The sequence below is a fragment of the Ammodytes marinus genome (assembly GCF_949987685.1).
Source record: "Ammodytes marinus genome assembly, chromosome: 5".
NCBI classification, from domain to species: domain Eukaryota; kingdom Metazoa; phylum Chordata; class Actinopteri; order Uranoscopiformes; family Ammodytidae; genus Ammodytes; species Ammodytes marinus.
The window spans coordinates 13,188,425-13,206,330 of NC_137234.1; the positions used below are offsets into that span (position 1 = coordinate 13,188,425).

The 17,906-nt window shown below is 40.6% G+C and overlaps 1 protein-coding gene across 1 annotated transcript; it reads left to right on the forward strand.

Moving 5' to 3' along the window:
• Window positions 1-847: 847 nt before the first annotated feature.
• On the forward strand, window positions 848-16,947 carry LOC307250926 (unconventional myosin-Va-like). The gene is made up of 40 exons (XM_080028197.1): window positions 848-999; window positions 1,371-1,481; window positions 2,267-2,438; window positions 2,707-2,851; window positions 2,995-3,151; window positions 3,235-3,378; window positions 3,741-3,822; window positions 3,927-4,034; window positions 4,162-4,268; window positions 4,384-4,649; window positions 4,741-4,822; window positions 4,907-5,047; window positions 5,174-5,299; window positions 5,829-5,912; window positions 6,157-6,282; window positions 6,440-6,537; window positions 6,652-6,738; window positions 6,854-6,962; window positions 7,080-7,291; window positions 7,377-7,533; window positions 7,946-8,185; window positions 8,355-8,603; window positions 9,185-9,278; window positions 9,367-9,509; window positions 9,676-9,789; window positions 10,342-10,476; window positions 10,629-10,685; window positions 10,830-11,057; window positions 11,150-11,217; window positions 11,305-11,379; window positions 11,467-11,665; window positions 11,915-12,008; window positions 12,112-12,255; window positions 12,355-12,509; window positions 12,593-12,682; window positions 12,775-12,925; window positions 13,027-13,309; window positions 15,716-15,890; window positions 15,978-16,058; window positions 16,202-16,947. The coding sequence occupies exons 1-40, from the start codon at window positions 973-975 to the stop codon at window positions 16,352-16,354; spliced, it is 5,469 nt and encodes a 1,822-aa protein (XP_079884323.1). The 5' UTR covers window positions 848-972; the 3' UTR covers window positions 16,355-16,947.
• The last annotated feature ends 959 nt before the right edge of the window (window positions 16,948-17,906 follow it).

Sequence of the window (17,906 nt, forward strand, 5' to 3'; positions counted from 1 at the left end):
GCCAGAAACACTTGACTATTAAGCACCTATATTTCCATCTGAAATGTCACTTGTGGCATAAGTTGAGTTTTCTCAAAAGGAAGTTCTCAAAGTTCAGTACCTCAAAAGGGCAATCATACTTTGATTTGAGCAGGGCCTTAACCAGATACAGAGGGAGGGGGTCATTTTGCCCAAATTTTAAATTATAAGAACACTTAATATATAAAAAATTATCAGATTTTAGTACACAGGGCAACCAGAGCGTTCAGTGTTGTCAATAGGACATTGAAATGAAAAGTATTCAAATGAGAAATGAATTCAATAATTAAATTTATATTTAAAAAAAAGTCACCTTGTTAATGTTTCATCCCCATTGTAGTTCATCACAACTTGATGATAAAGCTAATTAGGTATATAAGTTCCGTAGTGGTTATCAATAAGTGTCAAATCCCAAAATCTTTTCAGATAGCAATGATAAAAAAATAATGTTAACTGGTAGCTATGCTAATCAATATTAGGAAACGGATTTAAAACAATGAGGTTAAGAAAAAGTATTTGTTATAGGCCTATTCCCTTTTAACTTCTATCCTCTATACATTACACCAATGTGGTGTATCAATTATGCCTTTAATGGCAGTAATTACTTGAGTCATGTTAACACCCATGGACGTACTATAAAGACCTTTTATTAGGTCCATGGTTGACACCGCCACAGCCTTCTCAGGTCAGGTGGTTAATGTTTAGTTGACATGCGCGAGTTGGCCGCTGGGAGGCGCTCAAAACGCACGAGAGCACAACGTGTTGGGGCACGCGCAGCTGACTGACTGGCCAACTGAAGGAGCAGCAGTTAAATCTTCCCTCCAGCTGAGCGCACCTAGCCCTGGAGGAGCCCAGGAACACTGTATGCTTATCGCCCTGGAAAGTCCATGAAATGTTTATTTAACTTCTCTCTGCGGAAAGTTTCTGAGGGCCCGAGGAGCGAAGTGTAAAGACATGGCAGCGTCTGAACTTTACACTAAGGTAGGCATACTGGATACACGTAGTTTGTGTGTAGTCTGTCCAGCTCATCCAACGGTTTTCTCTAACTAGCTAGCGTTGCTTAAGTTATCGTTAATTATATCTGGCAAGAAAGGTGGTTAACTCCCATTAGTCACTTAGAGATGTTTACCAAACTGCTTGACTGGGTTTCATGTTTCGCTTTTTTACATTGGTATGCCACGTAAATGTCTCGTATCCATTCACATTATACGCATGACTGCTGTATGTGGCATCAAGTTGGCTGTCCTGCCATATTCACGAGATAGGCCTACATGTCACTGCTGTTTTGACTGTGTTGCTGTAAATACAGTAGGTTGAATGGATGTGACCCTGTGTCCCCCTTTGTCCATCAGTATGCCCGTGTATGGCTTCCAGATGCAGCAGAAGTGTGGAAGTCAGCAGAGCTCCTCAAAGATTATAATCCTGGCGATCTCAAACTGATTTTGCAGCTGGAAAATGGCACGGTGAGAAACACAACAACACATTGAATCATGTTACTTATGAGGGTATTCACATATACTTACATTCATTTCCTGGAGACTACCCTAGCCTCAATCAGAGACTCAAGAATCAGTGTTACACAAGCCTTGTTCTTACTTTCAGACACACACTCACACACACACACACACACACACACACACACACACACACACACACACACACACACACACACACACACACACACACACACACACACACACACACACACACAGAGTCCCAAACAGAGTGAAAGAGGCACTGCGGTGGAAAAGGGTGTGTGATGTTCTGAGTCGGAGCCATGCCCACATTTCTCTGCAAGAATACTGGCAACAGAGCCTCATAAATATCTGTGTGCGGTAGGATTATTGGAGGCAGTTGTAATGTTTTTTGAAAAATGTGGAAATAAATTCTCAGGCATGACAAACAGCTTGTGCTTCTCTAGTAGGCACAACTCTGCACAGCTTTGGATACAAGACACCAGTGTAGTGTCCTGCTTTCTAAATAGGTGGACTGATGGATGAAAATAATGTGTTATCACTAACAGTGTGGTTGAATAATCTTCTCTCAGCGCTGTTGCTACCTGCAGCTCTAGTGTCAAGTTGTGGCATGCACTGCACTTATGGAAATAAGGCCAAAGCATTATCATGAGTGAACATGAACAAGCCAAGCTCAGTGTTTGCTAGTTAGTTCAGTTTTGTAGGTCTTCTAAAATGAAAGCAATTCAAGGTCATACTTTTGGTACTTGAGCTAACTTGCTGTGTCTCTGTAGGTGGTGGAACACAAAATAGACCCCGGAGGCAACAACCTGCCACCACTTAGAAACCCAAACATCCTGGTGGGGGAAAATGACCTCACAACTCTCAGCTACCTCCACGAGCCCGCTGTGCTACACAACCTTAAAGTGCGCTTCATCGACTCCAAGTTGATTTACACATACTGTGGTAATAATCTCACTTCACACTATCACTGTAGACTTTGGAGCTCTGCTCACTGTACGCTCTGACATAATCTACAGTACATCATGATTACTGTGTCACAGACGGCTTTTAAAGGGACACACATCAAAACGTTTTGATAAATAATGCACACAATTCAATTTCATTCATTATTAATTTTCTTTAATTTGAACATTTTCTTTAATTTGAATCCATGTCAGATAACATACATTTATGCTGTATAACTGAGAATTGTTCTCCTTGTGGTATTTAGGGATTGTCCTGGTTGCCATTAATCCTTACGAGAGCTTGCCCATCTATGAAGCTGACATCATCAATGCCTACAGCGGGCAGAACATGGGGGACCTGGACCCCCATGTATTTGCAGTAGCAGAGGAAGCATACAAACAGATGGCCAGGTTATTCAACTTTCAAATACATTTCCTTTTTCATTTGAAAGCAAATTAAATGTTAATTTCCTTTTTATGCAGACTTTAAGTTAATCAGTTAATTTAAACTGATTATTTAGTCTGTATGTATGTCATAACATCTTTTCACACAGAGATGAAAGAAACCAGTCAATCATAGTGAGTGGTGAATCAGGAGCTGGCAAAACTGTCTCTGCTAAGTACGCTATGCGTTACTTTGCCACCGTCAGCTGCTCCTCTGATGAAACCAATGTTGAGAAGAGAGTCCTTGCCTCCAACCCCATCATGGAGGTAACATTTAACACTGCATGAAAATAAGACAAAATGACAATACAACTTAGTTACAGAGAGCCCTTTAATATGTTTCCATCCAGGCCCTTGGGAATGCCAAGACAACAAGGAATGACAACAGCAGTCGCTTTGGAAAGTACATCGAGATTGGGTTTGACAAGAAGCATTGTATAATCGGCGCTAACATGAGAACCTACTTACTGGAAAAGTCTAGAGTTGTGTTTCAGGTAAATTTCATTGGTATGGATTTAACTCGCATTCCTTCAAGTGACTACCATCAATGTCTGAATGTGGCCCTTTATATCTTTCCATCTTCCATCTTTCTCCTCGCAGTCAATTGATTTAAAACACTCTCATGCGTGTGTAACATGTGTATATCTTAGCAACTTAAGCACAAACAACACACTGAAGCCTGCCTGGCATTTGATCCACAAAAGATGGAAACATCTGGGGTTTTGTTAAGCAACTGTAAACTTATTTTCAAGACAAAATTCTATTTATATAATGGATTTATAAATGTGCTTGCGTTTTATGCAACCGTTGTCAAAAGAGCTAGCAATTCTACATAATGTTTATGCATTACTTTTAGGCCCGAAGTGAAAGAAACTACCATATATTCTACCAGCTGTGTGCCTCTTCACATTTGCCAGAGTTCAAAGCCTTCAAGCTAGGTATGAGACTCACTAAAATATCACTTACTATTGAAGCTGGATTTTAAAAGATTCTAGAAATATTTTGTACATGATGTCATTTCTTTATGATTTAATGTTTACAGGTTGCGCAGATGATTTCAACTGTACTAACCAGGGTCAGAGCCCAGTCATTGATGGAGTGGATGATGCCAAAGACATGTGCAATACCAGGACAGCTTTCTCACTGTTAGGTGGGTATTGGTTTCATTTCAATAAGCATTGCACTTACAAGTTGAATGGACAGTTCTGTACATTTATATTTTGTTACTGGATTGCCCGATCAACATTTATTGTTTATTTGTTCTGTTTTCATTGTAGGAATCAGTGAAGGAGATCAAATGGCAATTTACCAAATACTGGCAGCCATTCTCCATCTCAGCAATGTGGAGGTGAAAGCTCAGTCGGCAGACAGAAGCAGCATCTTGGTGAGTACCCGTAGTATTTTGTCTAGAATATTTGATTTATTTTATGTCCAGATGTTGTATTAAGGCTCTGTAGATATGTACCGGTGTAAGATTATTATTGTGAATGCATTCCCAGCCAGACGATGTCCACCTTGTGGTGTTTTGTGAGTTGACGGGGGTGACCTGTGAAGAAATGGCCCACTGGTTATGTCACAGGAAACTCCAGACGACCACAGAAACATACGTCAAGACTATGTCCAAAGTGAGTGCGATCAATGGCCGAGATGCCCTTGCCAAACTCATCTATGCCAAACTCTTCAACCAGATTGTGGGCAATATTAACAGTTCCTTAAAATCTGCAACCAAACAACGCTCCTTCATTGGTGTGCTCGACATCTACGGGTAAGTTGTCCTCTCCGGGATGTGGTTTTTCTATTTATATTCCCTCCATGATGCCATGTGGTTTTACTTTAAACATGTATTGTTCCTTTAGGTTTGAAACATTTGACGTGAACAGCTTTGAACAGTTTTGCATCAATTACGCCAATGAGAAGCTCCAACAACAGTTCAACATGGTATGTGTATTTTCCTCTAAAGAGTTCATTTTGTAGACAAATTGCACATGTAAGTCATTTTCAAGCTTTCACTCCCCCCATCAGCATGTCTTCAAACTGGAACAAGAGGAGTACATGAAAGAGGAGATCCCCTGGACATTGATTGACTTTTATGACAACCAGCCGTGCATTCATCTGATTGAGGCCAAGCTGGGTGTCCTGGACCTTCTGGATGAAGAGTGCAGGGTAAAAAAACCAGCAACCTTCTGTTCAGCTACTTTCCACCACAGGAGTCTCCACTACACAATTTCTTTTGGACGCTATGAGTAAGGCCATGACTAACTGATGAGTCAGCTCTTCCTGTTTCCATAGATGCCCAAAGGCTCTGACGAAACATGGATCCAGAAAATGTACAACACCCTTCTGAAGCAGAATGCTCACTTTGATAAACCCAGGTTATCAAATGAGGCTTTCATCATCCACCACTTTGCAGACAAGGTAAAACACACTTGTTTGCCTCATACTGAGGAATTTGCGTCACAGTAGTCTGCCCCCCCTCACAGCGAAAAGGTCCTGATCTCAACACAGATCGAAAGATTTTCTGTGTGTTTGCATTGGTTTACAGGTTTGGTGAATTGAAAATTAAATTGCTTGTAGGTGCACATGTGTAGCTCTTCTATATGTGTAAGCCTGTGGTAGACTGCCAACCTGTCACTCGCCCAATGTTCACTGGGATAAGCTCCCGCCATCCCCTATCCTGAACAGACAAGGCAGTGTTGACAATTTGTTGATGGATAGATTCCTCATGTGGTCCAGTCAAGAGCAACAAGAAAGTCAAGTGTGAAATTAAAATAACTTTGTATGCCATGTCTGCTTCTACTGCTATGCCTTCACAGCAAATGTTTGATGATTATTATTTTATTAGAACGAATCAATCAGTCTACTTCAGACTCTGAATGATGGATATGACCTTTGCTCTTTCTAGTAAAAGCACCCTGTCTGTATTCTGGTCCTTTGTGCCCTATAGGTGGAATATCAGTGTGAGGGTTTCCTGGAGAAAAACAAGGACACAGTCAATGAGGAGCAGATTAATGTAGTAAAAAAGAGCAAGGTGACAAAGTTTACTAATTGTTTTATCATATTTCCACTTCCATGTCTTACCCCTGTTTTTGTGAAAGTAACGGTCAAATATATTTTCTCTTGCAAGTCCCTGGGCACACACCCTTGAATTGTTCAACCTTAACTATTGGAGGAAATCCACCCACTTATAAATTTGCAATTGTAAACACTGCCATCTGCTGTTCAATGATAAGAAATGTTCTTTCCTTGAACTCTGAAAAAAAAAATCTTTTCAGTTTGATTTCCTGCTGAAGCTGTTTAAGGATCATGGCGGGGTAACAAGTTCTACTAAGAAGCCTTCGAGTACCATTGGAAGGGCTGGTCCGACTCAGAAAGATAATAAGAAGACTGTAGGTCTGCAGGTGAGTTAATGAAAGTTATATCTAATTGAAAGTTATCCTCAACTGGTCATGAAATTACTTTCAGAAACCGAACATTTAAACTGAATTGCCCAGCACATTTTCACAATAATTTTATTCCCATACATAGTCAATGATTTATTGTTGTCTTTTTGCTTAGTTTCGAGAGTCTCTAAATTTGCTGATGGAAACGCTGAATGCTACAACTCCTCACTACATACGGTGCATCAAGCCAAATGACAACAAGACTTCATTCACGTGAGGAGCAGGATTTCACTCTAATGTATTATATGACAATATGCAGCGAGCACAGAATAACAAGTAGTACAGTCATTTTAGTAACATAGGTTTCTATGTTAATCTTTTTCATAGTATGGACCCTGTGAGGGCTGTGCAGCAGCTTCGAGCATGTGGCATCCTCGAAACCATCCGGATCTCAGCGGCAGGTTTCCCGTCTAGGTAGGATATTGGCAGCATCTGGTACACAGCACAGGGCCATGGACAGTTGTACACACAACTTCATGTTAATAAATACACCTATAAAAACGTGTCTTTATTCATTTGAATGTGTTAGATGGACTTATCAGGAATTCTTCAGCCGTTATCGGGTCCTCATGAAGCACAAGGATGTGCTTCCTGATGGAAAACAAACCTGCAAGAATCTCTTGGAAAAGCTTGTAAAGGTATGTGTGAATTGTTCAAAAGCATCCCCATGATGTAAGTACCAAACTAAAACTTACTTTCACAGATCTGCTAAAATATAACATATGATATGCTACTGTACTTCTTTTCCCTCCTAGGACCAGGATAAGTATCAGTTTGGCAAAAACAAGATCTTCTTCAGGGCTGGTCAGGTGGCTTACCTGGAGAAGCTGCGCTCTGACAAGCTGCGTATGGCATGTGTCCGCATTCAGAAGACTATCCGCTGCTGGCTGGCCCGCAAAAAGTACCTGAGGATGAGGGAATCGGCTATCACCATACAGAGACATGTACGAGGTCACCAGGCCCGCTGGTGAGTGGAGAAGTTAAAGAGAAGATCAGAAGTTAATAGGAATATCTGCTCTAGCATATTTCTTAACTGTTTCCCCCCCTGACAGTTATGTTAAGCTTCTGCGAAGAACCAGTGCAGCCGTTGTCATTCAGCGGAACGTGCGTATGTGGGCGACCAGGAGACGCTACCAGCAGCAGCGCTCTGCAGCCATTGCTATTCAGTGCTGCTTGAGGGCTTACATGGCTAAAAAGCAGTATTTTAAGGTAATGCCACACTTGATAAAAAAATGAAATCAGTTATAATTCCACTCTTGAGAACTTTTGCTTTATTGAAAGGTTTAATATTCAAAATTAGATTTAAACACAATTCCATTAAGAAAAAATCAGCAGTAGCTTTGATTTTAGCTTGCCCTCCTGAGTATTATTATACATTTTTTTTCTGGAATTAAAAGGGTTGAAAGGGGAATTTCTCAAGCCATAGAGGAAATGATAAGATGAATATAGCCAAGAAAGGTAAAATTGAAGGAAAAGCATAAAAGCACTTTTAATGTTGAAATGCGATTAATTTTGTATTATTATTTTATTTATTTTTTTACATCATCTCCTAACACATTGCAATTCTTATTGGTAATTTAATCTATAAACTTCGCTTTATATGCGTCTAATTTTTTCACAGTTGATGTATGAACAAAAGGCTGTGGTCATCCAGAAGTGGGTAAGGGGCTTCCTGGCTAGACGGCGCTGCAGACGCACTGTGGCGTCCATCGTCCTGCTGCAGAGCTGTGTACGTCGCATGAGGGCCAAGAGGGAGTTAAAGAAGCTGAAAGTGGAGGCGCGCTCTGTGGAGCACTTTAAGAAGCTCAACTTTGGCATGGAGAACAAGATTTTGCAGTTGCAGCACAAGATAAATGAACAGGTTAATTATTGTGTGATTATTGGGTATCTAGTTTTGTCTGTGTTTTGTTCGATAGTTAACTCTTGAATCTACCGTAAGAAAAAAAAAAGTAATTGTTGTTTGAGAAAAATTGGATCATTGGGAGTTTTCAGATCACATGCACATCATGTGTTTGTGTTTCCCCCTGCAGCATAAAGACAACAGAGAGCTCAGTGAGAGGCTGATTGTCGTGGAGAAGAGCCATGCTGGGGAGAGAGAGAAACACAACAGAGAAATCCAAAACCTACATAGATCGGAGCAGGAAGCTAAGGCCAAAGCAGGGAGACTTCCCTCACTGATGGAACAACTCAGCTTCCTCCAACATGAGCTGGAAAAAACCTGCAGGGAGAAAGGAGACCTAGAAGAGCAAACAAAGATCTACAAGGAGCAGACACAACAGGTAGGCCTACGACAAATCCGCTAAATATATCCACCTTGACTGCTTTGCATCTTCACTACATAGTGCTTTCTTTTTATTATCTGGATGGCTATAGGTATAAATGAAAAGGCATTGTTGGACTCGCATAAGTACCTCTTAATGGTATTTAGTCAAAATCTTATTTTACTATACACCCCTAACCTTTAACACTTAGCTGTTCAGCAGAGGTTTGATAGAGTCCCCCTGTGTTTGTCACCAATAACTTATTTTTTTAATTGTTCAAATTGTGTTTCAATGTTTACATATGTTTATGTTGGATTGGCATTTGCTTCTACTGCTGGCTTTGTAATCTCATTATGTTCGGCTGCTCTCAGCTGCAGATTCATTATTTTTATGATCTTAAAGTTTGCTTGCCCAACATGTTGGAGCAGCCCAGTATATTGATAGATTTATTTTGTAAACATTTTCTTTACAAAAGGAAATAATGAAATGCAAAAAAAGAACTTTGGAAATTTTAGAAACCTTTTTTCTTCAACCCTTAAAGCCATAAGGAATAGGAGTAAAGACTAATAACACACAAATTTTACTCTTTTCACAATCAGGTGGTAGAGGAGCTTAATAAGAAAAACGGCTTGTTGAACACAGAGAAAGAAGAACTGAACAAACTAATCCTGGAACAAGCCCAACAGTTCACAGGTACTGAGCAGTTCGCCTCACACTTTCACAGTTATTAAGTCATGGCTGCATCTAGCATAAATAAATAATCGAAAATGTTTTGTTTCAGAGACTAAAACCAACGTTAAGGATACAAAACAGCTGGTAAAGGACTTGACTGAGGAACGCTCTCGCTACCAAAGTCTGCTGAGTGAACACCTGCATCTGGAGGAGCGGCATAAAGACCTACAGGAAGAGATGGAGCTCAGCATTGTGAGGAACATTTTATTCGGTCAGAAACCGGTTACCTCTACCAATAGGTTACTGGTTAATTCTTATCTGGGTGTCTCTGTACAAATTAAATGGAACATTAAAAGAAAATTAGGTCTGGCTTCTTGTTTTATTCTGTAACATGTTTTTATTTTTCCCACCTAACCAGAGTTCAACCAAATCTGATCTCAAAAGGTCAGACTCCAACTACAGCAGTAACTCATCTGAGTTCAGTCAGAGCTTAGGCTCAACTGAGGAGGAATACAGCCCTGTACAAACAGAGGTAACACAATATCATGGTGCATTATAAGAATTGTAGTCTGAAAGTGATACTCAGCCCATCTGTCTTCTTAAACAGTGGCTGTAAAACTCTGATAGATTTTATTTTCACAAAGAATAGCAGCTGTTTGGTGTGAACATAACCAGTTACAAAGACAACTTCCCGAAGGTGATGACTTTTATTTGAAAAATGTGGTGTTCTTTTCAAACCTGACCAGCTCTACTAAGGTGATAATAACCTTTGTGTTCACAAGAGTTTCCTAATGACTTGGATTCACAGAATTCCTTTTAAAAGTTGGGTTGCTATTGAAAAGGCTGTATGTTAGCCTACAGGGAATATTTTTTTGTTGCCACAAAAAAAAAGTAGGAAACTATCTCTTAATGTGTGTTTATTTGTGGTGAGAAATTCACATTTTTGTGCTGGGAACTAAACTCTCATTCCTTGGAACAGCTGTGGGAAGATTTCTGACCTTGTCTGTGTTATAATCCTATTAGTTCAGCGTTCTAGTTAGTTTGTGAAGAGATTCATCAACCAATGCTTGCTGTGTTTTGTTAGGATGAGAGCCAGTCGACCGCGGACCTGCCAGTACTTCTGAAGTTTCAGAGAAGAGTGAAGGACCTGGAGCAGGAAAAACAGTCACTATGGCAACAGCTGGAAACAAGAGAAGAAGTCCAACAGGAAAAGGCAAAGGTATGCGCTATAACACCACACTGTTTCCTTAATGGTGAAATGAAAACTCACTAAACAAACAGAAGAATTTGTATCAATAATGTAATGGTTATTTTGCTTCACATTTTTAGTTGAATGGCTTATATTTAAATTATGTATATTTCTCTAAAAAGGAGGTGGAGGAGCAGAGAACTGTTCGCCGAGCAGAACTGGACTTGGAAACACTGAAGGTATGACTTCATGTATTGGGGCCCAGGCTGGATCTCCTATGATATCTTAAAAAGTAGATTTCAACAGAGTATTATTATTCATATAACTTAAAGAGAAATTCTAATAAATAATTTGTTTATGTTTCTCTGGACATCTTAATTCAGCGGCAAGAACTGGAGTCGGAGAACAAGCGATTGAAGCAGAATCTAAATGAGCTGCGGAAGTCCCTGACCAATGAGAGCGGTGAAATGATGCCCCCTGTAAAGGGCTCCCCGCCCTACAATGTACTACTGGAGCAACTCAGTTCATCCAATGAGGAGCTTGATATGCGAAAAGAGGAAGTACTGCTTCTGCGGTCACACATGGTCCGACAAGAGGCTCTTAAACATAAGGTCAGAAACAAATGAATTACATTGAAAACATGTATCTTTTAATTTCAGTACTTTTTGAATTTATAATTTATCCCGTATAAACCAACCTCTAGGACTCTGCGTTTGGGGAAGGTGTGAGATTAGATCTTAGTGAAATGCCCTCATTTCAAGATTCTGAGAGGTAAGAGCATAAGGATTCTCAGTCCATTTTATATCCATCCGGTGGTACAGGCAGGTTTTGTTTAAATTATTCGATGCTGTTCCTTAGATCCATTGAAATCCATACACTGAATGAAGATGGAGAGCTGTGGCTGGCTTATGAAGGCTTGAAAGAGACCAACCGGTAAGGAAACCATATTCTGTAGTTGGTTAGTGCATTCAAGCACGTCCCGGTCATACGGAAGTGAACAGTTTCCCCTCCGTCCTGCAGAGTTCTGGAGTACCAGCTGCAGGAGCAGGAATGTGTTGCCAATGACAAGTACAGGAAGCTGCTTGAGGAGGTGAAGAAGCTGAAAGATGAAAATGAGAAGCAGCAGAAGCTGCTGGCTCAGAGCCTCCTCCTGCCTGAAGACGCACGCATTGACGCCAGCCTGAACCATGAGATCACACGGCTCACCAATGAGAACCTGGTGGGTCCACTCACTCCCTTTGTCCAGACTGTCAGATCTGTCACTCTTGACTTTTATCAAGTAGAATGACTGTTTTCTCTATGAGTATAAATGTATTGTTCTCTGACAAAAAATCATGGTCTCACAAATGCACAGTAATATTAAAACCGAGAAGAGTACATGTTTTTATAATTATTATTATAATAATTAAGACTTCTAAGCTGTTCATGAAAGTCCTCACACTAATCTATTCTTTTTGCATAATTTTAGGAACTAATGGAGCTGCAAGAGAAACAAGACAAATCTATGCGCAAGTTGAGAAAACAACTCAAACTCCATGTTAAAAAAATTGAAGATTTTGAAGGTAATTCCATGAAATTCACATTATCACAAATGTTTTTTTTTTCTAGGTCAATAGGACAGCATTAATCCTGTGATTTCCCATGATTTGTCTCTGACCTGTTTAGCGAGTGCTCAGCAAAAGAACAATGCCTCTTTGATGAACTCTCCCGTCAGAGCGGTGAATATCACCCGCAAGGAGAAGGAGTACCGAGGCATGTTGGAGTACAAGAACGGTGACGAGAGCCGTTTGCTGAAGAATGTGGTCATGGGTATGTTACGAAAAAATAAAACATTTTCTGCAGAAGTCCTTCGTGGATGGAGGATACTGTATTTGAGGAATTTGCTTTGAAATGTGGTAACCTTCTCAGATCTGAAGCCTCGTGGTGTAGCAGTCAGCTTCATTCCTAAACTTCCGGCTTACGTCATCTTCATGTGCCTACGATATGCTGACAATTTGAATGACGAACAGAGAGTCAGTACTCTGCTCAATACCACCATTACCAGCATCAAAGGAGTCATTAAGGTATAGTGTAACTAAGATTTGTGTAAAGGTAGTGTCTGATGCGTTTGGTTTGAATTAATTCCCACACTATACTGTTTCTATAGAGGAAAGCACATGACTTCGAAGTGGTGTCTTTCTGGCTGGCCAACACCTGCCAATTGATGCACTGCCTGAAGCAGTACAGTGGAGACAAGGTACGCTTGATTAGGCTTTGATGTTTGTTTCCAGTTTAACACGTCCCTTATTTAACCCCTTATATCTGTATCTAAACCTCTTTCCACCGTAGGCTTTCATGGTGCACAACACTGCCAAGCAGAATGAGCACTGCCTGGCCAACTTTGAACTGTCAGAGTACCAGCAGCTTTTAGGTGACCTGTCCATCCAGATTTACCGGCAGCTCATCAAATGCATGGAGAACATCCTGCAGCCAATGATCGGTGAGAAGAATCTCAGCTAACATGTTAACTAACATCGTGTTTTTTTTTTTCCGAAGCTCGATCATAACAGAACCACACTTTTCCTTGTGTCCTATGTAAAGTGGCAAGCATGCTGGAGCACGAGGCCATCCAGGGTGTTCTGGGGTCCAAACCGACCGGCCTGAGGAAGAGAAGCACCAGTTTCCTGGATGAGGGGGCTGTGACAGTGGAAGTCCTTCTGCAGCGTCTTGGCTTCTTCCACACCACCATGAATCAGCATGGGATGGACCTGGACGTCATTAAACAGGTGGTCAAGCAGCAGTATTATATCATCAATGCAGTCACACTCAACCACCTGCTGCTGCGGAAGGACATGTGCTCCTGGAGTAAAGGCCTGCAGATCAGGTAAGGCATAACAAGGTATTTATAGGGGCAGAAGTGTGAGGATTGGGGTGTGTCTGTTTGATTGTTAGAAAAAACCTGGACAATTCTGCATCTTTTCAAAGACAGTGTTTCCTCTAGGATTGAGACATAGCAGCGGGGCTTTTGTTTTGAGCATTCACATTTGCACCCTGCCGGGATGTTTCATATGTGTGTGTGTCTATCTGCCAATGGTTATTAAGGCCTAAATACAAACTAGATTTAAACCTGCAGTGTGTAGAGTTTTGGGTTTTATTTCCTAGCAGATTTTGTAGAAAGTAATTATAATATCCATAAGTACATTTAATTTAGTGCATAATAGCTGAAAAAAATGTTTTTAATTATAATTTTTTCCCTTAGAAAGGGTCTCATATATGTCCATATTTCTGCATATCTTGGACCAAGGCCTAGTGCCGCCATCTTGAAAGTGTCATGGTTGGAATGTCATCAGGTGCATTGTTTAGAAATTAGAATTGTTCTTGTCCTTGAAGGCCACTGTAGCTTCTGTTATTATTCGAAAGTGGTGGGGTTACCCAGGGAGTGTTGCATTCTAGAACTTTGTAGAACTTTCTTGATGATGTCATATTACACACTGCACCTTTAACAAAAGGATAAACATAAACAGGGAAAAAAAATTGTTTAGTTTACATATCAAGCTTTCTCCAGATTTAGGTCAAATATGTTACATTGAACATACTGTACATACAATATTGTGTGGTGACATAATCATGTTCATTAAAGTAGGCCCACCTTTTCTTCTTTTTTATGCTTTGCGTGAATTGATGCGGATAGTGTCCGCTTCTAGGTTAAAGGGGTAGTTCAGGATTTTAGACATAGGGCCTTATTCTCAAATTAGCCTTGGTGTTCTTTATCAGTGGAGACAGTTTTCAACACATTTAATTCAGTCCTTCTAGTTGCAGAGTGCGCTCGTGCTAAGCTAGCGCACGGCATCGGGGGGGATACCTAGCCTGCTACTAAAACAGTCTTACCCACTCCACAGTACACCCGAGGCCAATCAATTATAACGCCAGACTATCGATGTAAATGTCTGTGTTGATAGAATAATTTTAGAAATAAAACCAACCTCGCATATTGGATTTTGAGGGACTTTATTCCTTGTAGGCTGCGGCAGCGGCGGACTAATACCTAGGTTACAGGCTCTATAATAGTTTGTTTACCTGCTGCTGTCTTACAGACGCAGAGTACAGTGCACAAAGGAGTTGTATTAGCCTATGCAATAAACAAGATATGGCCACGTTTGGAGGACTTAGCAATGCGTCTGCTTTTGAAGACGATTATGAGGAATTTGTTGTATCCAACGAACCATACCTGTACGAGCCGGAATACACTGATGAAGAATTGAGAGGGATGCTCAAAGGGCAGAAAGAGAGCGTCTGTAGAGACAGCCCCCGCTGGAGCTGCAGCAGAGAACCGGGACAGAATGACGGTAGACTGGTGGCAGTGCAGTTTCAGTTTCTGTCCCACGCTGCTCTGTTTACTTTCTGCTGTAGTGATTCGGTTACACAGCAAAGTAAAAGTCCGCTGCTGCTAAGAAAGTAGTCCCTCAAAATGCGATCATTCATGCGATGCGAGGTTGGTTTTATTTCTAAAATGATTCTATCAACACAGACATTTACATCGATAGTCTGGCGTTATAATTGATTGGCCTCGGGTGTACTGTGGAGTGGGTAAGACTGTTTTAGTAGCAGCTAGGTATCCCCCCGATGCCGTGCGCTAGCTTAGCACGAGCGCGCTCTGCAACTAGAAGGACTGAATTAAATGTGTTGAAAACTGTCTCCACTGATAAAGAACACCAAGGCTAATTTGGGAATAAGGCCCTATGTCTAAAATCCTGAACTACCCCTTTAAGATGCTTTGTGTGTGACAGCTAGATAAAAGTTATTTTCCAAAGTTAAAAGACGAGGATCTCCCTGTGTACTTTATGTGTGTTAAATTGTATAAATATGAAAAGGCGTCAATAGAACACTCTGGAGATAATGCATGGGGGAATTTGACTGGGATATAAAGATGCAGAGAACACACACACTAGCCTCGAGATGTTGCCGTCTTGCAGACCTGCGCAATTATGACGCTCGTCTTGCTGAGCACACAGCATTTTTGCTGTGCGCTCAGCAAGACGCGCGTCATAGTTGCGCAGGTCTGAGCAAGACGCTCCAAGTCGAACGAGGCTATTGTGAAAGAACAACCTGACATATTTATATTTTATTAACTGAATAAGTGCACTTAGTTGCATTCTTTGTCATACAAGCAGCAGTATCATCATTCAACATCAACCATCCTCTGGTTTGACAGAAAATATTGTCAGGTTAGACATTGCGAGACAGTGTGTTGGTCCTGTCTGAATTGTTTGTCCAACACTTCTGGCTGCAGGTACAATGTTTGGCAGCTGGAGGAGTGGCTGACGGAGAGAGAGGTGGCAGACTGCGGTGCCAGGGAGACACTGGAGCCTCTGGTTCAGGCTGCACAGCTTCTGCAGATCAATAAGAAGACTGAGGCAGACGCCCAAGCTATTTGCAGCATGTGTACCGCCCTCAACACATCACAGGTCCATCATCAGTTCATGTTCAGCCTTCTTAATATGCAAACATGATATGTTGCTAGGGCTTTGATCGTTGTTTGCTTGTCTTGGCAGATTCTGAAAGTGTTGACCTTGTACACCCCGGTAATTGAATTTGAAGAGCGCGTGTCAACCAGTTTCATCGCAACTATTAAAGTGAGTAGATGGAAATGTTTGTAAGTGTGGCCAAGAATGCAGTCCTCCTTAATACTTAGTCATGTGTGTGGTAATGCTATTAATCAATGTTCTTCCTTTTTTTCTTTTTTACTTTATCTGCTTTTTTTCTTTTTACATTTTAGAACCTTTTGAAAGACAGAATTGAGACAACCACCTTGATGATGGACTCCAAGAAGATCTTTTCCGTCATCCTCCCCTTCACGCCCTCATCTGTGGCTCTGGACACAATCCAGATCCCTGCCAGCCTCAAGCTGGGCTTTGTCACCCGCATTTAGACACTTTATTCTCTTAAATCTGATCAGCAGATCAGAAACACCTAGGACTTTTTTGTACCAAAGTTTGTGCCAGGCATAATGTTGTCACTATCACTGACTGTTGCAGTAGTGCAGCAGAATAAGCATATGTTGTTGTTCACATGCATCTTTGTATTAGTTTCTCAGCATTGCTGCATCAGAGTAATATGTATGAACAGGGAATGTGCAAAAAAAAGTCTTCTAAAGGTCATCTTTTGCCACACCTGATCTAATGCTGATAAAGGTGTTGATAGTATTTTAAGACTTCATGGGTTCATTAATGCATTCATGGGGAGGATTTTTCCCAATATAATATTTAAACAAACGTAAGTAAAATGTGACTTGTCACATCACACATCTGCAAGTGACAGGTTTCTGATTATTGAACAAATCTTATAAAGAAAAATGAACATAACCATGACATGTTAAAATATGAATGATTTAAATGTTGAAAAAATGTTTTGATGAAATTTCAAGAGGACTGTTTTATTCTTGTAACTTTATATTTCTGTAACTAACATTGGTGATGTTATTTATGTCGGGACGAGGTGAAAGAGCAGAAAATTAAAATGTATTCAACCTCTCAAAGTCTTAATGTTGTCGGTCATAGTTTATGATTTAGAAACATAGCCTACATGTAGTGGATGCAAATGATCTGCATATAAAAATGGCCTAACAATTCCTAGATTGGTTAACCTGTTTCCTTGAAGCTTCTCAGCTGTGCACACAAGGAATCTGTTTCCTTGTAGAAGTATTTCTGCATTCCCACTGTCTTCTCAATCTTGAAAGTGCAGTGATGTTGTGGGTCAAATTGGTAAAAGTTGGTGAAATAGTTACTTTTTTTTTTAAATCATTGAACTGATCGTAAAACAGTGGCTGAAATGCTTTCACACATGCTGAGCTGACCCGAGGTTTGTATCCGGTTTCATCTGTTGTCACAATCCTGGTTCAAACGAGCACACCCACTCGAGTCAAGCCGTTGTCACAAGACGGGGAAGGCGGAGTCACACTGGCAAAGTCCGCAGCAGGTGAGCGACTATTCAACCAGGAAGAAACGAGACTATGAGGGATGGGGTTTTCAGAATAAAATGTGTCACTGGGATTTGCTGATCCTTAGCAGCAGTAGTTTATCTATAATTACCATGCTTTACATATTTTATTTAGTCCTATAGTGTAACTTAATATAGACCTAGACTACATAAGGAGAGCTGAACTCTAGAGTCAAGTCGGTCTATCAGTCGGAGTAAAAAACAAATATAAACTAGGCCTAAAAGTGATAAATTGCTACACAGTGAAACATCAGAATCAGAAATACTTTATTAACCCCCAGGGGTGAATATAAGCTATGAGTAGGCCTAGGCCTAAATGAAACTGAAGCACTATTTGCTAAACATTTAAAGGACAAGGTTAGGTAGTTAGGTGGTTGGTTTTGAGCATTTATTTAATTTATTAATTTGAGTATTATTTTGAAAATTGCAACCGGAAAAGTTATGTTACTTCTTCTTTCTTGACTAGTGATAGTTGTGAGGGGTAG